We start from the raw sequence: 25,080 nt of genomic DNA, 5'->3' as shown, positions 1-25,080 counted from the left end.
ATCCGAATATACTGCAGAAACATTCTACTAGCACCTGTTAACTATGACTTTTAAGCTACACATTCTGTAGTAACTTTGCATTGGAAAGAATAAAAAATATATCTGTCAACTGATTAAATATGCTTAGCTTAATCAACTGGATTTTAGTTGAGTGACGTATTAAATGAACAGTACATAGCTAGGTAATGATCAAGCTGTTGTAAAATCCCATGGAAGTTCAGACACTTAACTGGTGGTGGAACTCTTGAAGAGGTTACACATCTAGCTATCAGTGATTTGCATGGAAATTTTTCCAGTGCTTATTTTTTCTTCCACTATACAAAATGTGAACATGGTAACCATTTACTTAGTGATAATTTACCACGATGTGCATTTAACCATTTGACAAGCCAGAATAAAAATGTAACAATAAATAAATTTATATTGTCCTTCCAGTCACTTTTATTGTCTTTATTTGCCATAACAAGTTATTGTCACAGATTTAGAGCTGTGTGAGCTAAGGGCAGGTACTGGGCACTGAACCAAGGATGCCTTCTCAAAGCTTGGGTAAGAGAGGCCCCTAGAGTCTTCCCTCCTCCTTCCCAAAGCCTAGTCAGCACTTTCTCAGTTTTGGGGAGGGGGTGGGAGGTCTCTAGGGCCCTATCAGAACCCTCCTCACCTCTTTCCCAAAGCTGGATGCCTCCTTACCCAACTGACTCTTCTGGGTTTTTTAATCGATTAGTGTATTTTGTTGCTGGCACCTGTCTTTCCTGAGAGACAACGGAGTGTGCCTCAGGGTGAATACTGGAGAATCACGACACCTGCTGTAGCTTCTAAGACTGGTAATTCATAACTGCTGCCTCCTGCATTGGTTTTGCTGTGTTAGCAGCAATGACCTCTCTGGTCTCAGGACTCAAATACTGCACATTAGTAAAGAAACAGAGGTTTGAATGCGCTATAAACATGCAAGACCAGATGGCGCCAGATGAGTGTTGTCAAGGTGTTGTCAGTGGCTCCCAGCTGGTTGCCAAGGAAAGTATAAAGACAAGGAGAAGTTTCTTACAGTCCGATTTTATTTCAGTTTTTACAGAGAGAGGCTATAGAACCCAGCCTTTTGGATAATGGCATTGTCCCGAGTGAATATTCAACACCTCCCCGTGTCTCTCCCACTTCCACATTTGTCATCCTTATCACCTCCTCTGCGGCTGCTGCTAAGTGTCCTCTGTCTTTGAGCTCTTTGCTCTCCTACTTTTAAGGCTCGCCGGGTTCTGGGAGATGGAGGGTCTGGAATGCTTTCTAGTGAATATGCGTCCGCCAGCTGCTGCTCCAGTTCTGCCTCCTCCTCACCCATGATTTCCCCCTCCTCTGCCTCTGAGCTGCAACCTCCCTCAAATCCCAGTTGTAAATCCATACTGCCTTCTTCTTCCTCCTCCCTGGGAGGGTCAGGATGGGGGGCGGTCTCCACCATTCCTCCTCCGCCCAGTCCCTGACAAGTATAGCTGTAAGGCAGTAGAGGTTTAGGTTCAGAGTTTTCCTTCTCCTAGATGGGCTCCCTTCCCAGGTTGACAAGCCCCATCTGCCCCTCTCTTCCTTCTACAGCACGTGTAGAACCTGCCTTCTTGAATAAGGAACCCACTATTGGTCTCATCAAGGGATGTGGGTGGCGCTGTGGGTTAAACCACAGAGCCTAGGACTTGGCAATCAGAAGGTCGGCGGTTCGAATCCCCGCGACGGGGTGAGCTCCCGTTGCTTGGTCCCTGCTCCTGCCAACCTAGCAGTTCGAAAGCACATCAAAGTGCAAGTAGATAAATAGGTACCGCTCTGGCGCTATAAACATGCAAACATGCTCTGGCGGGAAGGTAAATGGCGTTTCCGTGCGCTGCTCTGGTTCACCAGAAGCGGCTTAGTCATGCTGGCCACATGACCCGGAAGCTGTCTGCGGACAAACGCCGGTTCCCTCGGCCAATAAAGCAAGATGAGCACCGCAACCCCAGAGTCAGCCATCACTGGACCTAACGGTCAGGGGTCCCTTTACCCTTTACCTTTATTGGTCTCATCCACTCAACCCACCGGAGCCTGTCTTCCTATTCCTAACTCAGCAATGGTTTGGGACCCATCAGTTCCCCTCACCTGGTTTAGCCGGCCATCTGAAAGCCATTTCTCAGAGTGTGGCTTCTGTCACATGCTGACATCTTTTAGGAGTCACAGGTGAGAGCTGAGTGCAAAATGCGGGGACCAAAGCTGGGCAAGTTAGCCCCGAAGAAGTGTCTCCCACCAGCTACCCCTCCCCTAACATTCCATACACTACATCAGGGTCAGCAAACTTTTTCAGCTGGGGGCTGGTCCACTGTCCCTCAGACCTTGTGGGGGGCCAGACTATATTTTGAGGGGGGAAATGTATGCCCCACAAATAACCCAGAGATGCATTTTAAATAAAAGCACACATTCTACTCATGCAAAAACACCAGGCAGGCCCCACAAATAATCCAGAGATGCATTTTAAATAAAAGGACATTTCTACTCCTGTAAAAATATGCTGATTCCCAGACCGTCCACAGGCCAGATTTAGAAGGCGATTGGGCTGGATCCGGCCCCCAGGCCTTAGTTTGCCTACCCATGCACGACATGGTTTGTAAATGTTCTCTTCTGCACCCCCACCTTGGTATCTGTGCATATGCAGGGTGGGTTATCAATGTTTTTAATAAGCGAATAATGCCCTCTGGTCATTTGAATAATGCATCTTGAGCTTTTTGCTCTGAAAGCACCCACTGCAATGCCTATGCGGTCTGCTTGTGACACACCATGTGCAGAATGTTCTGTGAGAGGCTGTGGATGGTTCTGCCTCAATGCAGAAGATTGGATTAGATGGCATTTTGCTTCGTTCTGACTTTGATACTGCAATGTCCAGCTCCAGGCAATTATCCATGCATGATGACAGTATTAGCCTTTAGCCACCACACAGAAAATTAAGCAGATAAGCAAGCATCAATTATTTTTCCCAGCACAATTACAAACAGAACCTATATGATAAAGAATCTATTAAAATAGAATCTCATATAAAGGCCAACTGGTGTGAATGTAATTTATTCTGAGATGTATAGTGATTAAATATTTAATTTTATGTACACCCATGTATAGTCTGTCACAGCCATTGTTACAGGCACTTTTGTTTTGTAAACCTGAAAAAACCAGCCTCCAGCCAAGCACAGAACATGATTGTTTTGCTCAGAAATGCATACAGTGATATAACAAAGGCTTTTCAAGAGATCAGTCCAGCCGGGAAGAAAAGAATTCTTCCAAACAGAAGCACAATTTCAAGCTGCTTCCCGATGACCTATTTACTGGGCATTCATCCTGATTTGTTTGCACAAAGTGTGCATGGAGGTTAGACAATGTTGCATAAAACAATTATTCTCTCGCCCCTTCTAGTGCATTTACTTATCATGATAAGTCTTATTTGGAGGCAGGGGAAACTCTTGCTATGCAAGAACGCTAATCGACTTTAACCGTGCAACCCAAATTTGCTATTCTATGATTGAATCCCACCTGAAAATGGGGACTATCTAGAAGTGCCCTCAGACTGGGTTTGGATGTTGAGCACCTAGTCCCTACTAAATTCAACAGGAATGATTCCCAGGGAAAGTCTGTGTAGAACTGCAGCCTGAATATATTCATTTGCAAGATTTATTAGATGCCATTCCAAAACAAATGTAATGTGCAATTAAATAACCAAGTTAAAATTTAAAATCAATCTTCTTCTTCTTTTAAAAAAACATAATTAAAATGGGATCGTTTATAAGCGCAGAGGCTTTGTGTTATGGATCTGTGCATTAATCAGCTTTGAATATTCAGTATAAAAACAGGAATGCTGCTGATTAGGATCTTGCTCATATGTCTGAATATTCTTGATCGCTTAATGTGACGACCCCTTTGACCACCCTGTTTTAGTCACAATCAAGATCCCAGTGCAATTTCTCCCACATTTTTAACACAGAGTTACAAATGAAAAGAGGATTTCAGTTAGCATGAGCAATTGTGCATACAAAACCAGGTGGGTAGTAGTTATTCCAGATCAATTAATAAGAGAGTACAAAGTGCGGTTTTGTGTATGAACTCTGGATATGGGTTCTGAGGAATATAAATTACTGCAGCTTTACTGCTCCCCACGAACATGTCCTTAAATCTTCCTGCTTTACAGCAGGCAGTACAAAAAGCTCTCAATATGTGAATATTTGCAGCAGTGGGATTAAAAAGAGTAGACTTATGTCTCAGTAAAAGCCATCTGCAAAGAAATCCTTTATCACAAAACCCAGATACTGTTAAATCCAGGGTTAGATGCTTAGCTAGCATAAATCAGTGTTTATCTATTGACTTTGGTGGAGCTATTTGGGAGACTAGACCAGCAAAAGATTGACTCTTGTTTGAAAAAGCAGCCTCAAAAGTCAGCAAGCCCCGCTTCAGACTTTCTAAATAATGAATGGCAAGACAGTTCGCGTTTCAAAGACATTGTGCTTTATTTGTAGCATTCTTCGCCGGAGGATAGAAAAGCTGGATAAAGCTTCTAGAATGTGGGCGGACGTGACTGAGAGTGTAACAGTACACAGAAGGCAAGAGCTAATGGGATGCAGTTTCTGTGGTTCAGAAGCTAGCTAGTGAAGTGGCACATCAAAAATTATATATATATATTAAAAAGTACAAGCTGTTCTTTTGTATGAACAGTTTACTGATTAGGGCATCGCTAGGCAGAAGGTACACTACGGTTCACCTGACCAGAACACTACAGTTCACCAGTTTTGGACGGATCATTTAATCCTTGCTAGCAAGTTCTTGCAATACGACAAGGCAGATTTTGATCTAGGAAGGTTCCTAACGCTCTTAAGGAAGAGTACATACTCAAGAACATACAATGCAGATTAGTGATGCCAGAACTGTTAGGAGATTAGGACTGTGCACTCCTTCTTCGTAAATTTAAAACAGATTGGCAGGAAATTTTTATTTAATTTTTTGAAAATTAGACCAAGCAAATGTCAGGACAGGATGGACAAGGCATCCGAAGGAGCAGCAGCAAAAGTAGAAGGAATCTGAAATGGAGAAAGCTGGAGATAAAAATCAGTTAATCACAAAGACTCTGATACTTATGGGCAGCAACTGGGGGAATCCAGCATACTCTTATGAGTTTGTACAGGGTGGTGGTAGTGGTAGACTGTTTATTGGAGTTCCTTCTAATTCCTAGATCCATCATGGATTCAATTCCTGGAACAGCCAGGCTAGCTTCCTGGTAAGGTAATGACCGTCGAAGTATGGGTCATTAAGGTAACAAAGGAAGTGGCTCTGTGCCAGAGTGAAATGGGTGTGACCCCCCTCCCTCAACTTGCTGGGAGTTAGAAAGACTCTGTCCGCAAAGCAACTTTACTTCTTTGGCAAGATTACTTAGTGAAAAAAACTCCATAAAAGGCATAAGGAAGGCAGATTGCTGAATCTGTTGTCTGTGAGACCGGTGAGAGCTAGGCCTGAGCATCTGTACCCTGCCGAAAAGGCTCCCAGAGCAGCTTACAGGAATTCAAAGCAAGGCTACCTGCAGGCTTACATTCAAATAAATAGATTACGCACAACACACAAGGGGAAAAGGAGAAGGAAGGGCAAGGAAAATAAAACTCAAAATGCAGGCACCAATTTTCTCGACAGTTGTTCCTATATGGACCAGCTGGCACAGTTCAGAGGCAGGAACTGCCTGGTGAAGCATGGACGGAATGGCTGCTCCAAGGTGACAGATGTTGGGAGATGAGGCCTGATTATTATGATGATGATTATTATTATGAGCGATTGAGCTGGCCTGTCACATCCTGAGCTGTGGAGTCTCTTCGTGAAGGGGCAGTCTACCCCTGCATCCCAGCTGCTGGGGAGATGGAGTTTAGCTTTCTCCCAGTTGAAGTGTTTGAGGACCGGGACATTCGCAGAGAAACCAAAATGCTTGTTTACAGAGCTATTTGCTTCTTCCAGTACACTAGCATTAGTTTGCCTGTCTTCCCAAGTGATGTGTAAGATTTTTCGGAGACACCGCTGATGGAATCTTTCGAGGAGTTGGAGATGGCGTTTATAAGTGGCCCATGTTTCACAAGCATACAGTATGGTTGATAAGATCTCCGAAAAATCTTACACATCACTTGGGAAGACAGGCGAACTAATGCTAGTGTACTGGAAGAAGCAAAGATCACCAGTGCTGGAGCAATGATTCTTCAACATCAACTTCATTGGGACTGGTCATGTTGTGCGGATGCCTGGTGATCGTCTTCCAAAGCAAGTACTCTATTCTGAACTTAAAAATGGAAAGTGTAATGCTGGTGGTCAACAAAGAGGTTTAAAGACTGTCTCAAGGCAAATCTAAAAAAAAATGTAGTATAAACACTGACAACTGAGAAACACTGGCCTGTGAGCGTTCCAATTGGAGAACAGCCTTTACCAAAGGTGTCATGGGCTTTGAAGACACTCAAACTCAGGACAAAAATGGAGAAACATGCTAAGAGGAAGGCACGCTTGGCAAACCATCACCATGACCAATTTCCGCCTGGAAACTAATGTCCCCACTGTGAAAGAGGAGGAGGAGGAGTTTGGATTTGATATCCTGCTTTATCACTACCCTAAGGAGTCTCAAAGCTGCTAACATTCTCCTTTCCCTTCCTTCCCCACAACAAACACTCTGTGAGGTGAGTGGGGCTGAGAGACTTCAGAGAAGTGTGACTGGCCCAAGGTCACCAAGCAGCTGCATGCGGAAGAGCGGAGACTCGAACCCGGTTCCCCAGATTACGAGTTTACCGCTCTTAACCACTACGTGTAGATCCAGAGGTGTGGATCCAGAATTGGCCTCCACAGTCACTTATGGACTCACTGTTAAAACCGTGTTAGTGGAAGCCAATCTTACTCAGCTACAAATGATCACCAAATTATGGCTGACTGGGAACAGTTATGGACCACAGGTATGAAGTTTACGGCATGTAATGCCTTAAGAGAGAATATAATGAAAATGATATACAGGTGGTACATGACACCAGTCAAGCTTGCAAAAATATATCATTTGCCCGATAATAAATGTTGGAAATGTAAAGAAACTGAAGGTACATTCTTTCACCTTTGGTGGACATGCCCAAGGATTAAGGCTTTCTGGGAGATGATCTATAATGAAATGGAAAAGGTATTTAAATATACCTTTCTGAAGAAACCAGAGGCCTTTCTCCTGGGCATGGTTGGCCAATTGGTGTTAAAGAAGGATAGAACTTCTTTTATGTATGCCACAACAGCAGCAAGAATACTCATCGCAAAGTATTGGAAGACACAAGATCTACCCACCCTGGAAGAGTGGCAGATGAAGGTAATGGAGTTTATGGAGCTGGCGGAAATGACTGGCAGAATCTGAGACCTGGGAGAAGAGTCGGTAGAAGAAGATTGGAAGAAATTTAAAGACTATTTACAAAAATATTGTAAAATTAAGGAATGTCAGAAGGATGTTGGAATGAAGTTATGTGGTTTTAGCAGTAATGTTATAAAGGAGTATCTAAAGATGGATTGTTAACAGGTGAGAATGTAAAGTTATAATATATTAAGATAAATTATTATGATAAAAGCAAAAATGGAAAGGATTTGCTGAAACAACTAATTGAACTAGAATACAAAAAAGGGAGGTGGGAGGAGGTCAGGGAAACAAGTACAGTAATTGAAAGTCAAGATATGGAAAGGTTGATTTGTTTTTAATTGTTTTTACTTTTTTGTACTTTGTATTTTTTTGCTTCTTTTTTTTCTTTTATCCTTGCAACTTTTTTGAAACTTTAATAAATATTATTCCCAAAAAAAACAAAAACCCAACAACAAATGATCACCAAATTAAAAGAAGCCCCCTGCACCCCAGCTGCCGGGGAGATGGGACATTGGAGAGAGGAGGCCTCTTCCCTTCGTGCCTTTAGGATCGCCGCTGGTGGGTGCAAAGAAGCCACGTGGTGGGAGGGGAGGGGGGGGAAGAGGGGGTTGGACTAGATGACCACGCGGAGCCCCTTTCGAACTCTGGGATTCCACGCGGCGAGAGGGAAGGGGGCGGGGCCGGGGGGCTGCGGGCGCGCGCCAAGACCGGCAGTTGGCCAGGGCGCGCGAGAGGCTCTTCCTCTCGGCCGTTACCTCGCGGCGGGAGCGCGCGCGGCCGCGCGAGCCTTCTTCTTCTCGTCCCGCCCCGCTCCGGGAATGGGCCGGCCGAGGCGAGGCTGGGCCAAGAAGGCGCCGCCCCCCTCAGGCGGCGGCGGAGGAGGAGCAGGAGGAGGAGGAGGCGGCGCTTCCCCTCCGCCTTCTCCCCCTCCGCAGTTACCTCAACGGCAGCAGCAGCGGGGCCTGAGCGGAGCCGGCGAGCCCGAGCGCAGCCCCAGCCGAGCCCACGCCGAGAAGGGACCGGCCGGCGCCGCCCGCGGCCTCCAGCAGCCTCGGGGCAGGCAGCTCCCCGGCGGGGCCGCCTCCAGCGCCATGAAGCGGGGGGGCGGCAGGAGGGCGGCGGCGGCCAAGAACGGCGGCAGCCCCCGCCCGGAGGAGCAGCGCGAGCGCCTGGCCCGGGGGCTCCGCGAGTGCCAGGACTGGCTGCGCGGTGAGGGGGGGGGGGGGAGCGGGGCCCGGCCCTTCCCAGCGGGCTTACTCGGGAGTAAAGCGAGCTCCCCACGGGGCTTCTCTCCCTCTCCCCCCCCAGAAGTGAGGTGGCGGAGACGGAACTCGTGTGAACGCGAACCCTTCCTCGGATTGGGGGGGGGGCTGTTTCGCTTGCAATATTTGGTTTCATAGATAGAATCGTCTTCTTTCCTCTTCTGATATATTTTTAGGACTATTTTCTTCTAGGTATTTTGCGATGCCCGTTAAATCTTCTTCTTCTCCTTTGCATAGGTTCTCATAGAATTTCAGGAAGTTCTTTTTTATTTCATTGGGGTCTTCCAGGATTTGTTCTTCAACTTTTCTTTTATTGATGGTACTAAGTTTTCTTCTTTTTCTCAGTTGCCACGCCAGAAACTTTCCAATTTTATTTGCCGATTCGAAGGACCTTTGTTTCATTAACTTTATTCCCCATTCCACCTCTTGGCTTATTAATATCGAATATTCTGTTTGGAGCATTTTATATTGTTGCTTATGGCCATCGTCGTTTGGGTTTTTTATCATATTTTTTTCGCATTCTTTCAATTGATGGATTAATTCTTCTTCTTTTTTTCTTTAGCCTTTTTTCTTTGGGTATTTTGTTGTATCAGGAGGCCTCTTAACACAGCCTTGCTAGCATCCCATACTGTGTCTATACCTGTTCCTTTATTGATGTTTAAGTCAAAATAGTCTTTTATGGTAGTTTTAGCTTTTTCGATCACTTCTTCTTTTTCAAGTAGGTAGTCATTCATTCTCCATCTGTACAACCCTTGGATCTTCCACTTTAATTTTAATGTTTGGTTTCATAGATAGAATCGTGGAGTTGGAAGGGACCCTGAGGATCATCTGTTGTTGTTGTTTAGTTTTTTAATCGTGTCTGACTCTTTGTGACCCCCTGGACCAGAGCACGCCAGGCACTCCTGTCTTCCACTGCCTCCCGCAGTTTGGTCAAACTCATGCTGGTAGCTTCAAGAACACTGTCCAACCATCTTGTCTTCTGTTGTCCCCTTCTCCTTGTGCCCTCCATCTTTCCCTACATCAGGGTCTTTTCCAGGGAGTCTTCTCTTCTCCTGAGGTCGCCAAAGTATTGGAGTCTCAGCTTCAGGATCTGTCCTTCCAGTGAGCACTCAGGGCTGGTTTCCTTCAGAATGGAGAGGTTTGATCTTCTTGCAGTCCATGGGACTCTCAAGAGTCTCCTCGGACTGCAAGAAGATCAAACCTCTCCATTCTTAAGGAAACCAGCCCTGAGTGCTCACTGGAAGGACAGATCCTGAAGCTGAGGCTCCAATCTAGTCCAACCCAAATCTGCAGCTGCCCCATACGGGGATCGAACCTGCAGCCTTGGCGTTATCAGCACCATGCCCTCACCCACTGAGCCATCCAGGTGTTGGTTTCCGCCCCCCTTAAAAAAAAACACACATTAAAAAACTTTTATTTTAAAAAAATTACGTTGAAGGAGGTATCCAAACATGTAACAAAATGCGGCATTTTTTGGGGGGGAAATTTCTGTCTATGCTCAGGAATAAGGTTGGCAGAAAGGAAGTCAGCGAGTCGTCAAGATAGTTAGAAATAGATGGGTGGGCAGGCGACCGATGGGAACACCTTGGTGCAACGGGAAACGGGTTTGCCCCCTTTGGATGAGAAGTCACTTCACTTGTCCTTTTGGATGTTTTTAATTGTAGATTGGTCTTTATTGCATGCTGTGAGCCACCTTGTTGCAGGTTGATGAAAGAGCGGGTTATTTTTTAAATATATATCTATCTATATATATATCGCAGGTAGGGCTTGAATGGGAATGGAGAGGATGCAACCTGCTGCTCAATTCTTGGAAGGGGTGAAAATGGGAAGGGCTTAGATACTGATGGGACCGAGAATTTATGAGTGAGAAGGCAGAGGACATCACCCTGACTTCAACTAGGGATGCTGCTCTCTAAATCACCCTTTCGCTGGGACGATAAATTGTTCCTTTAAATCAAGACACCCAATAAAACCTCTATGGCTCTTTCATTTCTTCAGTTTGCTTCTCTGATACTTGGAAGGTTGGCAACCTAATGAAAATCCTTGTGATCCATTTCAGTGGTGTTGGGTTTACATTTATAGAGCTTAAGCAAAGGGTTGTGAGGGTTATTGGGGGGGGGGCTTTTGTTTTCCATGTTCCTGTGATTTTTAAAAGTGCTGAAATCATAAAGAGCCGCACCTTTTTCTCTGTAGATTGTGTTCTATCAAGCTGTCTCCTAAATTGTGATGTAAGCAAAACATGGCAGGGTTTGTCAGCTTTCCTTAACAGTGCAGAATGTGATTTTTATTTCCTTAGGTAACATAGTATCTTTTGCTGGGTTACTACAGAATTGTTTAAGGACTGTGCATACTTGTCCTTTCCTCAGGCAACATGCTATATAATACAGTGCATAAGACTTTAATCCCATGTGTTTTCTAAGGAGTATACCCCACTGACCTCACTGGGACTTGCTTAGGAGGAAACATACATAGGATTGGTCTTCACATGCAATAAGCTATTACCTAAAGAACTTTTAAGGCTTTTAATTTAACCAATAGTATGAATTTAAAGTAATGATCTGTATTTGTTTGAATTGGGAACTTAGATCTGCATTTAGTCCAAGTATTAATAATCATGCAGAAACTAAACAAAATGTTATTCAGGTTCATTTGGACTATACATGCTGTAACTCAGTATTGATACTTGCTATGGTTGGTGGCAGTGGTGTAAAGCCCTAGATTCAAATAAAATAAAAAATGCAAAAAAGTGCACATGAAAGAACTTTGTAAAAGTCATCTCTTTTTGTCCACAGCAAATTTGTGAACTGCTGTAAGTTGAAATACAACTTTTAAAGAAATAACTTTGTGCAATTAGAAAGTCTAATGAAATTACTTTGTTTTTTAACACAGCTTATCTGAATGAAACAGGAATCTTCATTGCAAGAGCAGATAGCAAGATATGGATTACCCTTATAATGGGTAGGAAGAAATTTATGTTTAAAATTGTAGTTTTTTAACAATGCAGTCCTCCATTTCTACTCAGAAGTAACTCTTACTGAGTTCAGTTGAAGTTACTTCTAGGTAAGTGTATACAGGATTGCAAGCTAAGTCTCAGCTGTTGATATGCTTTTGATTCTAATAAGGACAGAGGGTTGCATCCAGTTGTGTGCTTCTGATGTTGGCAGGCCCTTTGATCCAGTAGAGGTTGCTGTGGGCTAGTGTAGAGAAAATGATATTTTTTCTGCAGTCACCTAGCATGCTTTTCTAAAGGGTCGCTAACCCTCTGGAGTAGATCTTGGGAGAGTACAGGAGGCAGCATAAGGAAGTGAGGGCCACTGAAAATTGCACACAAATCTACCTTTTGATAATGGAAACTTTGCTGGATTGAGGAGGGTTCTGGCAGTGGAGGGACACAATTGGGTAGAGGCCAATATTAGTAGATTACTTTGGTGCATTAAGTATGATATTGTCACTGTTTGAGTACTGTAGATGAAACTTAAGTTCATTTAACTTAATTCTTAGAGTTGACCTCACATTTTCAGACATCTAGTGACCAAATACTCAAGGTTTTCACAATTCTAATGACAAGGGCCCTAATTTTAAAGTAAGATGCATATGCACAATTCGCCATAGACTTCATGTACTGGTGATTCAATCTCTACTGTTTTCTGATTTGTTCATATTACGTAGCAGAGGTTACACTGATAGTTTCAGTGTGCATGTCTCTGTGCTTCTAGTGTAATGAAATTGCTCTCCGGACATAGTATCATAATGCTACCTTCTGAGGAGCCAGTATTCAAATAGTTTGACTTCAGTCTTTGTTGGTCTGGGCCATGCTCTCATTTGTACAGTTATATATCTAAAATACATTAAAAATAATAAAGAGTAATATTCTGGGTCCCTATTGCTGTCCCTGAGAACTAGGTGTAACTTTTTAAAGATTTTTTAAACAGGAGGTTGAAGTAACTTACCTTTTTTGTGATTTGTTTTAAACAGCCGCTGTTGCTGGAATTCTTCACTGGTAAGTTTATCTCTGTTACAAGGTCTCAGCAGGCATGTGTGTCTCATCAAGGTCCACCTAAAATTGGGATCTTGTTATATTATTAATGCCTTAGGCAATGGTTCCTATATTTGAATTTTCCTGTCTCTCTCCTTTTATATGGAAAAGCTATCAGAGCTTCAATCTCTCATTCTTTTTTACCCAACCTTTTTTGTTTACCCACACATCTTCTTCATGCATGCACCTTCCCCTGCTATATTTTTCTCTTTGGGGGGATGTTTTATTTCTCAGGTCCAGAAAGCTAGACCCTTTCCTGATGAACTGCCATGAGCTAGATCCAGAATCTGAAATTCGCCAGGTGCATTTTGCACCTGGCTATTGGCCACTTATGGGCTGATATCTGGGCACCAGGATGGCACCTGATGTTTCCCTCATTTGGGGGTACATGCCTGGGGATCCTTGAATCTTGTTTGCTAGCAATTCACACACTGTAGAATTCAATCTGTGATATTTTATCTGCACAATCAGAATAAATTTCAGGAACTAAAAAGTTGTATTGTAAAATACGACTTTTGAGCCATCTGGCCCTGTTTTGACAACTATCATCCTGGTTTAAGGCAGCATGTGGTTCTCGTTAGGGAAGTCTGCTCCTATGCATTCTGCATAGAAACAGAGTGGGCTGGGGGATGACAGTTGTATTGCCCTGTTCCTCATCTATCTTCTCTGTGTAGGCTAACAAAAAAAAGTACACCATTTATTTTTGTGATCTCATTTACAAGGCTGTTGTAATTTTATACTAGTTCCTTTAAGCTGCAGATTTATTTCTGAGTTTTGTTGTTTTTTCTTTAGGTGCCATATAACAAGTCTCTTTGAAAATGACCGTCACTTTTCTCATCTTTCAACCCTGGAAAGGGAAATGGCTTTTCGAACTGAAATGGTTAGAGCGTCTGTACTTTAAGTGACACTGCTATTTTTAAAGCTGTTACCCAAAATGTGTTTTTAGTGTTTTTCCGCCAGCCGTGGGTGCTTACCAGTTCTGTAATAGTAGCTTAAAATAGTATACATTCTTGCCTGTGATTTATTTTTTAAAAATGAAACAGCCATGAAAGTGGATTTCTGAATCAAATGGGTATTGCAAATATTGGTATGATAACCTATTAATAAAATAAGATTTTAATTTTTGTTCTTTCATTCTCTCAAATCACCTAGAATTTATATTTAGTCGTGTTTATTCAACATTTCTGGTCTTCTACTTTTTGAAAGCAAACATTGCTTACAAATTATTTTTGGCTGAGTTTGAACATCACACCAAACTGTGGCAGCAATGAGTGTAGCCTCCCTTTAGGTTCGTTCACTCCCTACTCCCACCCTGTTCTCCAGCATGTCTGTGAGAAGGTTGGAAGCTTCCCCTTCTGTGTTTTTAACTGCAGCTTTTCACTTCATTGGCCCAACAAACTTTAGTAAATTCTAGCTATGGGTTTTTTTAAATAAGCCAACTTTGAATTGCAGTTTTTAGCTAGGAATATTGAAATAAGTCAACTTCAAACTGCATTTTTTGAAGCTGCTGTGTTTCAGTGAGCCTTGTTTGTTTGTTTGTTTGTTTGTTTGTCACTAACTGCAAAAATAGTCTTAAAGCATCTTACAAGTTTTTAAGAAAACATACAGTATGAAATATCACTGTTGTATTAACAAGCAGTGCCCATCCTTTAAGAATATAAGAAGGGCACATCCTACCCCAACCATCTAAAGATTAATGTCAGAGACTGGGTAGATAGGAACATGTTCTTCTGATGCCTAAAGGATGCTAGTGTTGATAACTAGGCACATCTCTCTGGGGAGAGAATTGCACAGTTGGGGAATTGCCGCTGAGAAGACTTGATCTCATGTTGTCACTCTCCACATCTCCTTCAAGGTTCATGTGGGGAGATGTGATCCCTAAGCTATCGGGGTCTTGAGTCATATGGCTTTATAGGTCAAAACCAGTATTTTGAATTGAATCCAGAAACTAATTGGCAGCCAATGTAGTTGGGCCAGGTTTGGCATTATATGCTCAAACCTCCTGCTTCCAGTCAACAAATGTGGCCACTGAATTCTGCACCAGGTGCAGTTTTTGAATTGTCTTCAAAAGCAGCCCCACATATAATGCATTGCACTAAGCTGACCTAGAGGTTATCAAAGCATAGACAAAAAAAACCTAGGCTATCTCTGTCTAGATAGGGTTGCTATTGTGCCACCAGCTGAAGCTGATGGAAGGTGCTCCATTACACCGAAGCCACTTGTGCCTCAAGTAGAGCTAGAAATATCCCCAAACTGTACACCACCTTTACAGAGAGTATAGCCAGAATAGGTTGAACCTCACTTACTCAGTTAAAGGAAGCACCCACTAACAGTACCTCAGTCTTCCCTGGACTGAGCTTCAGTTTATTGGATCTCATCCAGTCCATCATCGAGGACAGACACCTGTCTAGCCTAACCCACTGCCACACCTGCTGATGTAAAGGAAAAATAGCAACCAACCATAGTTTATTATGACTTCTGAATGCAGCCTTTCTAGTGTTGGAGAATTTTGCAACTGATGTTGCTTACTTGTAATTAAAACCACAGTTAACTGAATTAGTACTGCATGTAACAACCTCTAAGTTTTCTGTCAATGAAACATTATATTCCCAATATATGTTTAAAATCAGTTCATTGCATTTAATTGTTTATTGATGGTCTGCAGTGATTTGGACTTTTTTGAATAGACTAATTGCAATCCAGCATAGTGCAAGAGCGCCACAAACCAGTTAGGAAATTTTGTTTTCCAAACCATAGAAAGGGAAAGCTATGACTGGGGTGTTCTGTTTTTGCTCAGTTACAGTAGTATAGGTGTGGTTTTAAAAAGGTTAAGTAGATTCATTGGTACTTAAATTAATAGCTGTAATTTATTGACTTCTGTTGCTGTAAGAGAAGAATACAATGTGAAGGTTCCTGCTAATTAATTTCATCTTAACATATATATTCTCTTTAGGGTCTCTATTATTCTTATTTCAAGACCATCACTGAGGCACCATCCTTTTTGAATGGAGTCTGGACGATTATGAATGACAAGCTAACTGAGTATCCTCTTGTAATCAACACACTGAAACGATTTAATGTCTATCCAGAGGTAAGGCACTTCTTACATTTTGGCTTTAATTCCATTACGAGGTTGTATGCATAAATCCTATTGAAATAAATGATACTTCTTGTGTAGAATTAAACACCTTTACTTAAAAGGCAAGACAGCAACAGGCCTCCTCAGTGGTGGCTCCCCATTTATGGAACACTCTCCCAAGTGAGATATGCATGGCACCATCACCATTTGTTTTTATGTGCCAGGCAAAAACGTTGGTCTCCCAGGCTTTTAGATCTTAAGTTGGATCTGCCTTTTTATATATATCTTGAGTTGGATCTGCCTTTTTATATATATTATAATGGTTGCTTTATTCTAGTTTTTACACTTTTAAAAATGCTTTTTGTAAGAATGCTGCTGTTCAATTACTGAGTGTTATATCCAATTGTAGTCATGTAACATATCTTGTTGGACTCTAATTTCCATCATCCCCTGACCATTGACCCTGCTGGCTAGGGCTAATGGGAGTTGGAGTCCAGCAAAATCTGGAAGCCCATAGGTTCTGTACCTGCTCTGTAGACAGTGCCACAGGTCAAAATATTTGAGTATACAGATGCATTGATCAAGAGAGCCTGAATACCTGAGTGAAGAGAGAGGTCCATCTTTAATACTGTACAGTGGTGCCTCGCAAGACAAAAAGAATCCGTTCCGCGAGTCTCTTCGTCTAGCGGTTTTTTCGTCTTGCGAAGCAAGCCCATTGACGGCTAAGCGGATTAGCGCTATTAGTGGCTTTTAGCGGCTTTTAGCGGGTTATCGGCTTAGCGGATAAGCAGATAAGCGGCTTAGAAAAAGGGGGGGGAGGGGGAAAAACCCGCAGGAACTCGCAAGACATTTTCGTCTTGCGAAGCAAGCCCATAGGAAATTCGTTTTGCGAAGCACCTCCAAAACGGAAAACCCTTTCGTCTAGCGGGTTTTCTGTCTTGCGAGGCATTCGTCTTGCGGGGCACCACTGTAATAGGATGCAACTGAAAAATTGATGACACATGATACAACTCCAGAGGCACAGAGTGCCGAAATGAGGGCACCACCACTGAGAAGGTACTAGCATGGATGACCATCCCTTGGGCACTGGTCACAATTAGTACCTTGCATGGGCTCAGAAACAAATGGACAGCCAGTGGAGCTCACGTTTTGATGTCAAGGTGTAGATAAAACTCTACAAAACTCCTTGCCAGTTGTAGGAAGGAGATAAATACACTGTGGTTATTTTAGTGCCAGATGCATATCCAGTGCAACAGCTGGTTCAACCCTTAACATAAAACCTGGAGAAGGCTGTATGAGTATGCTTTGTGGTACAAGATTATTGGCTCTGTAGTTTGAGCTTCCATCTCATAAACAGTGTTGTAAGAGGTCAAATGTAGTATCCTGGAAGAAAAAACATCTTAAACTAGACAGATATTGCTGAATAGCAACAGATAAGCTTCTTTTAATCATCAGGATAATCTGAGTCAAAAAATTCTTTTGAAATTCTAAATCCAATTTTCTGCACAGGTTGTTGTAGGCTTTTGGTACCGATTATACACAGAAACGATGAATGTGATGGGTATTCCGACAAAGAAATGTTGGACAGTGAATAGAGGAGAAAACCTCAGTCCTGTTGAGAGCTGTGAAGGCAAGTGTTGCTTGGTCTTTGTTCATTATTGGATGTTTTGCATGATGGCATATGAAACACCAGAGGAAGGTTTACAAAGCCTCCTTTGTGTAGGCAAAGAAAAACTGAGGTGTTTGCTACATCTGCGGACTGATGAAAGATTTTAGCTTGCAATAAATAATTTACTAAATTACAAAAATAAATTGCAGTAAATTACTATATTACAAAGAATCTTCAAGTGGATTTGTAAAGATACTGAAGGGCCTGTGTGCTTTTTCAGGTTTTGTAAACTTGTTAGATGAAAACGCCATCTTTAGTTTTTCTATCAGTTTGGAAACCTTCAATCTTAACAGAACATTGTGTATTGGCTATTCTCTATATCACCAAGAAACAGGGAGTATGTGGGCAAATTCAACTCGGTCATCAGTATGACTGATGAAGCATAAACATTCATCTCAAAATAATAAGGATGGCACCAGTATCTCAGCAACAGACTGAAAGTTAGGATAGCTAGGAGGGTAGGAGAAAGATTAGTACCTGGTTGCTATATTTCTGTAAATTCATGGACCTTTCTCCTGCTCCTTACTCAGTCTTAACTGCTGTTAAGATGGCAGGAAGTACTGCATTTGCAGTGATTGGATACTTCCAATTAGCACCCACAACACTCATGCATTTGATTCCTTGCAATAATGCTTCTGGGTCTCAATCTGTTTTCTTTTTATATCAGGCTGGAAATTTGCAATCTCCTAGATGGAAATAACAAAATGTACAGTCTTATGGATTTGTTTTCACAAATTAGGTGTGCATCATGCCTAACTGTTACACGGTTGCATCCTTTTTGTTGTCCTTGTATTGTTTTACAACTGCAGTCATAAAAAGTTATAGATACATGCATATTGACAAATATCTCTTGCAACTAATGACAGTGGAGAAAATTGTCTCAGTTCCTGGGCTTAATTTATGACAGCAGACGTCTTTTGTTTCACCTTTTAAATGCCTGCTGACTTTTCTATTCTGCCCGGTCTGTGTAGGCAATTAGGAATATATCTTTCCACAACAGTTAATTGATGTCTAATTTTAACTTTGTGCATAGTTTTTATTTTATGGTTTTATGTATAGTTGTAAACTGCTTTTATTTTTTTAAATGAATTAGTCATATATAAACATTTTTATAAATACATAAATATTCTTTATCAGCATGTTGAAGACTTGTTAATTTAAGACCAAAAATAGACAAAAACAGGGAACAATTAAAGTCAGTTCATAATTTATTCTTATTAGCTGATGTGACAGTGAATTATCTAAATATTTTTTGCTCTTTGCTCCTCTATGCTTCCATACTGCAGAAGATGTTCATAATAGAGCTTCTGATGTTCCAGCTGAGGTGGTCCATCCTTCCCCCAACTGCCATCACAAAGATCATCTTTTTCTGAGGGGAGAACAGATTTGGCTTTCTGAAATGCTTTTTTCCTTGTAGCTTGTCTTTACTGTTGCATTTTATAGTTTTAATAATACTTGTTTGTTCTGTAGGGTTGGGAGATCCTGCTTCTTTTTATGTGGCTATGATATTTCTTCTGAATGGATTAATGGTGTCAATATTCTTCCTATATGGCACATACCTAAGGTAAGGTGCACAAGAAGAAAAGCTGATATGTTGAAAGTTACTATCGATTTTTATATTTTTAAATATACAGCACACTGCATTTTATGTGTTCTGCACACTAAGAGCCAAATGATGTAATTGAGCTTTAAGGTGTTTGTTCTAATCTTAACTCCTAGCAATTCCCCCTTTTCTTTTAAATCTCCCTTTTTATGAGACTGAAACAAAAAATTTACTTTCTTGAAATCTGAACTAAATTTTTGTAGCTTGCTGTTTGAAAAATATACCAACGGAAATGTGGCAGGATAATAGAACAAGAACAGATTTTGTAGTGTTAGGGAATATTTATTCTGCCTCTAAATGTAGTTCAGTCTGTATCGCATTCTTAATTTAGGCTGTTTGACCCTGCCCTGCAAACTTAATTATATATGAACTCAAGTTAACATACATATGCTGCTGGATGTGGTCCAAAGTTGTGTTAACGTGAAGGCACAAGGTTACTGGAGTACCATTCGGCACCTTAAGTATAGTTCTGAAGTATTGATTTTGAATAGATTCAATCCTTTGTAGGAAGTGTGCCAGTTTATTAACATTGGCAAAACTCCAAAAGCTGGTCACAAGATATAAATGTGCTTATTTATGTTACATTGAAAAGCTCTGTCAGAAGCAACACTTACACATGCCAAGGGTATGCTTGGGATCACAATGGTGAGACAATCTTAGAACGTAGCCTTCAGAGACTGTTGCTTCTGAATCGTGAGTCAGGATGCTGTCATGTCACCAAAAGTTGAGTTCTTTCCTTTCCTTTTTACTTTGTAAATTTGGACTTTTACTAACAGAATATCAGTTCTTGGTTGAATTTAAGGGAAGCTAGTACTGAATTTAATTTTCAGCTAAACATTTATGCTAGGATTCCAAAGTCACTTCTCTATTTCACTGGAATGAAGCTAGAGTAATATCATACAATCATATAAGCATCTAAATCATACTCAGATCCATTGAAATAAATGCACTTTTCCATTAATTTCAATGAGTCAATTCAGAGTTGGATATCACAGTAACTACGGGCTCATTTCTGTTTGTTCTTTGATTTCTAGGCATGGGTCCAAGAGATTTTTCTTTTGTCCCACCACTTTCCTCGGGAAAACCTGTTGTTTATTGCTGAATCAGAACAAATGTCAATAGGCATGTAACAGAAGTGAGCGTCTTCCCAGAGTAGGGCTGCATAAAAAGTAGCACCTTCCATTTCCTGGGTATATCTCTAAAGCTACGTTTAGCTTCTAACAGTTTGCAGTTTAAACAGTTCCCTTTGCTTGTATTTGTGTAATTGATTGCAATTGACTGGATGCTTCAGGCATATGTGAAAGCTTGAGTAGCTGCAGTGGTTAAATAGTTTCAAAACATGAATAATCGCTGATAGAATTTATAAAGTGTAGCTTAAATTTCTAAATTTCAATTGAATAGCAGCTTTTCTCATAAAAGTCAGTTGCAGTGGAAACCAATGACCATGGAGATGTGGGTCAGGAACCAAAGTGCTTTTTTTGCATGCACGTGCAGGCTTTTCATTTCCACCAATTCTGGCAGCAGACCCCGATATTCTTCCTACCACGAAACATGAAAAGCTGCTGCCAGAAGGAAAAAGCTGTATGGGTGGCAGTGCATTTATCTGCAATAATCTGTAGCAGTGTATTATGTTGATAGTTTCACTTGTGTGCTTTTAAACTCTTTTTTGGTCACTTGTTTAAAAATGTAAGCAGCTTTAAGGTTTTTTGCTTGTTTTTCTGAGAGAATGGAAAGTCTGTGAAATCAGGAGTAAATTGTGCCCTCTATGGATCTCTGTGTGCTTTGTTGACACTGGTAACATAATAGTTTACAGAGATGAGCTGCTCCATATTTCCTCTCTAGTATATGCAAAATAAAGCTAAGCCAAAATGGAGAAGGGGAAGTTTCACACTAAAGCTTTTGTGGGCTGTGAAGGTAACTCCCCTTCTGGCAATTTTTGGTGTGTGCTTGTGCAAATAAGGACAGAAGTATTTGCTGCTACAGAGAGGGCTGGAATCATTGCCCTTGCTTGAGTTTTTCATTATTTACACATCACTACAAAGTGATTCAAGTGTGATGCATCACCATTCCGTCCATAAACTATGTGACCTCCAGTTGGCTGGGATCACATATAGAAGATTTCAAAAACAAACAAACTCCACAGATACCACTGCTGATTGAACAGCAAACATAACATATGCACTGTAATTCAAAATTATTAACAATTTTAATACTGAGACATGTATTTTAGAACGACTTTTAAATCATGGTTTCATTAATCCCCTAGATGGCAGTGTTTGAGAAGCAATTAGACGGATATTTTAGAAATTAATTTTGAAGCTATTGTAGTTTCAAATTACCAGTCAACTTTCTCTGCATTGCGCTTACCATGTCCCAAGTCTTTTCTAGTCTTTTTTTTTTAAAAAAGAAAAAGCTCAAAAGAGCTGTCTTACTACTATGTAACTACAACTGTTAGCATCCTCTTAAGGAGAGTAGATGAATGTTTAACAGCTACATAATGGTTAGGTTGTAGTCAAATTCTTAATGTTTTGATTTCCTTTCTGCATCTTGTAGAATGGAATGCTTGGTTTAAAACATTCTCAAAGGCAGAAAGCAGAATCCATATTAACATCATAGGCAGTATTTATTCTCATCCTCTCTAGCTCTGTATGAGACAGTTGCTCCTGGTTCAGATGTAAATATCAAGACCAAGTTTTGAAACAGCTACTGTAGCCTGAAAGGTTACAGTCCTTTCTAAACCTGGGAAAGGAACTACACAAACCTCAGGATCATTCCTGATCTTTCACATCTAGAGTTTGAGCACTCTTGCAAAGAAGTAATTCTTTTTGCTTATCTGACATTTGGATGTAAACTTCTGTTAAGTTCATACAGTAAACAATATTTTAATGTTGTAGTGAAAGATGTTGAGTTGCTCCTTCTAAAGACTCCAAAATTTGTTATTTTCCTTTTCTTTCCCCTGTACTACAGTGGCAATAGGTTTGGAGGACTACTTACAGTGGCATGCTACTTTTTCAACCATGGGGAGGTAGGTTACTCAGAATTTAAAATCTTTTGTTTAATACAAGGTCAGATCATTTGATAATGTTCATATCCCTTAAAGTTTATGAACTTTTGGTTTAAAACACAAAAGAAGTTGGAAGGTTGAAAGTGTCCTAGATTGTCCTAGGTTGTTGGTCAGTATTCCTTTACTTACACTGCTGCTTGCAAATGAAATGGGACGCGGGTGGCGCTGTGATCTAAACCACAGAGCCTAGGGCTTGCCAATCAAAAGGTCTGTGGTTCAAATCCCTGCGACCAGGTGAGCTCTCGTTGTTTCGTCCCCGCTCCTGCCAACCTAGCAGTTGGAAAGCACATCAAAGTGCAAGTAGATAAATAGGTACCACTCTGGTGGGAAGGTAAATGCCATTTCTGTGTGCTGCTCTGGTTCGTCAGAAGCAGCTTAGTCATGCTGGCCACATGACCCGGAAGCTGTCTGCGGACAAACGCCGGCTCCCTCGGCCAGTAAAGCGAGATGAGCGCCGCAACCCCAGAGTCATCCGTGACTGACTTAACGGTCAGGGGTCCCTTTACCTTTACCTTTGCAAATGAAAAACTCCTGTAATGTGCATCATGATGCTATGCATGTTTACTTGACAGTTCAGTAGAACTGGTGGAGCTTACTCACAAGTAAATGTGTCTAGAATCTGTGATTATATTTGATTCATTGTGTAGGATAGATTGGGTACTGATGTAACTTTATGTGATTAAAATATCATAAATCTTAATTGCTGCATTCATATGTCACACTAAACCATGGTTTAGAACAATGCAGCAAACCTTGGATTTGTGTGCTTGCCTTCCATTCCTTTTCCTCCTTCATGGTGTAAGCTACCAGTTCAGAAACCTTTCCTTCTGCCAGCTTGATAGCCTACCACTGACATTCTTGAAATTAACTATATTCGCTGGTAACACATTGTGTCACTCCAGAACCTAGACATGCCCTTGATTCCCCCCCACATTGTGGGTGCCTGGAATGCGCGTGTGATGTCACACGTTGGGAGAAACCCCAACATGCCCCCCCAAAGGCCCACTGCTGCAGTGGGAGGGCACAACAGAGCCAGTCGGAGCCATAGCAGGCCATGCTGAGCCTTTTGGAAGGTACACCAGGGCTCCTCCCAGCAACCCTGCAACAGGCTGTGTTGGGCTGGCTGAGGAATATTGAGGAGCCCCGACCCCCTCATTGAAAAATTTGTGGATGCCTAGGCACCCAGAGACTGCACCCCTGCTAGAAGCTTTTGAACTCCTGCCACTTTGTGGGAAAAGGGGAGGTGCATGTGAGCCTAAGGCTTTTAATATTTTGTTGGAAGCTGCCCAGAGTGACTAGGGAAACCCAGCCAGATGGGTGGGGTATAGATAAATTACTACTACTACTACTACTGTACCTGGTTCTTGCTTATGAACTTTGCACTGAGCTCTGGTTTAGCATAACACGCAAATGTGGCCAATATGTTGCTTACTGGAGAGTTAAACCATAGCTGCTAATTTATTTTGTCACTGTAATAAACAAATGAGAAAGGGTGGTTTTTTTGTACATTTGTTCTTAATTATGGAAATGTGGAGATAACTGTTAAAGCATAGGTCTGGTTTACACATAATACTAAGCCACTACTTAAATTAGCAGGAAGGAGCCCAAACAAAGATTGTGTTGCTTCTAGCCTTCGTATCTGTTTGAATGATAGCACTTGAACTAAGTTGTTATTAAAATACTTTACAATCCACCTTTCATTTCCAGAAGAAAAACCAAGGTAAAACAAGTAAAAGCTAACAGCAAGTATAAAAGAGATTATAAAAATATAACTTCCCATAATTAAAACACATAGGAAACTGTTTCATCAAAACATTAAAATATCCATAATTAAAAAGTGTAAAAAGCAAGTCCATTAAAACAGCATAACAGTTAAACTTTTTTGCACAATATATTTATTAAGGAAATAAATACAGCTTTGTCGTTAAAGAGCTAATTGTTCCAGAATATACCGTATTTTTCGCTCTATAACACGCATCTGACCATAACACGCACGTAGTTTTTAGAGGAGGAAAACAAGAAAAAAATATTCTGAACGAAACAGTGGGTGCATGATTTTTATGGTTCATGCTGTGGCCACAGACATGTGATCTGATGGTGAGTTTGGGGTAGCCCAATGCAAAAATCCTGAGGACCCATGTGGATCCGTGCTTTGTAACCACGTTTTAAGTGGGGAGGGAAGGAAAAGCACTCAAGGGACAAGGAGCACGCGTGGAGAAGGAGCTTTTCGGCGAGCTGAGCGGGGAGGAGGGAGGGAAAGAGCACTGTTGCTTTAAAGGTATACTTAAGGTACTTGCCCTGTGCCTGGGTTTTTTTCCATTTAACAGTTTGCAGCCTTTTCCTTCTGCTCCTTGTTTTGAGGCAGAATAGATTTGAGCAAGTGAGGAGGACTAGGATTGCAGGGGATTCACCATTAGCTGTGTAAAAGCGCTCCTCCTTGTAGCCTGAGTGATAAGCAGCCACCAGCAGCAATAGAATGGAGCACAAAAAAGTGGTAGGGGCACTAGGACCCAGACAATGCTCGAATCTATCCTGCCTGAAAACAAGCTGCTCCCTCCCAGCGGATCAGCTGAGACTCGGGGATTTGCGAAGTTTTCCCCTCTCCCTCATCCCCAGCCTTTTTTTTTTAACTTCCTGGTTTTCACTGCGTGGCTCAGAGCTCGAGGTTGGTTTTATTTTGCTGCTGGTTGCTTAAATTTTATTTAAGCAACTGCCATCCCTGCCGTCCCTCTGCAGCCTCATTGCTCTGTTTAGAGAGCGCACGGACCTTTGCTAGCGTCTGTCCCTCCTCCCGTGTAAGCGGCTGCTGCCCGCTTTGCTGCCATGGCTCTCCTTCCCTCCCTCCTCCCCGGCTCCAGGTCGCTTTAAAGCAAGCAAAGCGAGAGCCTCGTAGAGTGTGTAAGCGGCTCCCGCTTTGCTTGACTGACGGCAGCCATGGCTCCGATCCGTGCATTCGCTCCTTAACACGCACAGGCATTTT

The 25,080-nt window shown here is 41.8% G+C and overlaps 1 protein-coding gene and 1 long non-coding RNA gene across 2 annotated transcripts in view; one reads left to right on the top strand and one right to left on the bottom strand.

The window, feature by feature from the left end:
- The window catches only part of LOC309326292, a 300,370-nt gene that overhangs the window by 248,735 nt on the left and 26,555 nt on the right, over positions 1 to 25,080 (bottom strand). The window lies entirely within an intron of this gene.
- Positions 8,429 to 25,080, top strand: part of DPY19L1 (dpy-19 like C-mannosyltransferase 1) — a 45,794-nt gene continuing 29,142 nt past the window's right edge. Inside the window, exons 1-8 of the mRNA XM_081834791.1 lie at positions 8,429 to 8,596; positions 11,539 to 11,607; positions 12,625 to 12,649; positions 13,478 to 13,565; positions 15,639 to 15,776; positions 17,274 to 17,394; positions 18,904 to 18,997; positions 22,004 to 22,061. Coding sequence (XP_081690917.1) covers positions 8,479 to 8,596; positions 11,539 to 11,607; positions 12,625 to 12,649; positions 13,478 to 13,565; positions 15,639 to 15,776; positions 17,274 to 17,394; positions 18,904 to 18,997; positions 22,004 to 22,061 — 711 coding nt within the window. The 5' untranslated portion in view covers positions 8,429 to 8,478. The remainder of the gene's footprint in view (positions 8,597 to 11,538; positions 11,608 to 12,624; positions 12,650 to 13,477; positions 13,566 to 15,638; positions 15,777 to 17,273; positions 17,395 to 18,903; positions 18,998 to 22,003; positions 22,062 to 25,080) is intronic.

The sequence above is a fragment of the Podarcis erhardii genome (genome assembly GCF_964252035.2).
Source record: "Podarcis erhardii genome assembly, chromosome: 12".
NCBI lineage: Eukaryota > Metazoa > Chordata > Lepidosauria > Squamata > Lacertidae > Podarcis > Podarcis erhardii.
This window is presented reverse-complemented; position numbering and strand designations above follow the sequence as displayed.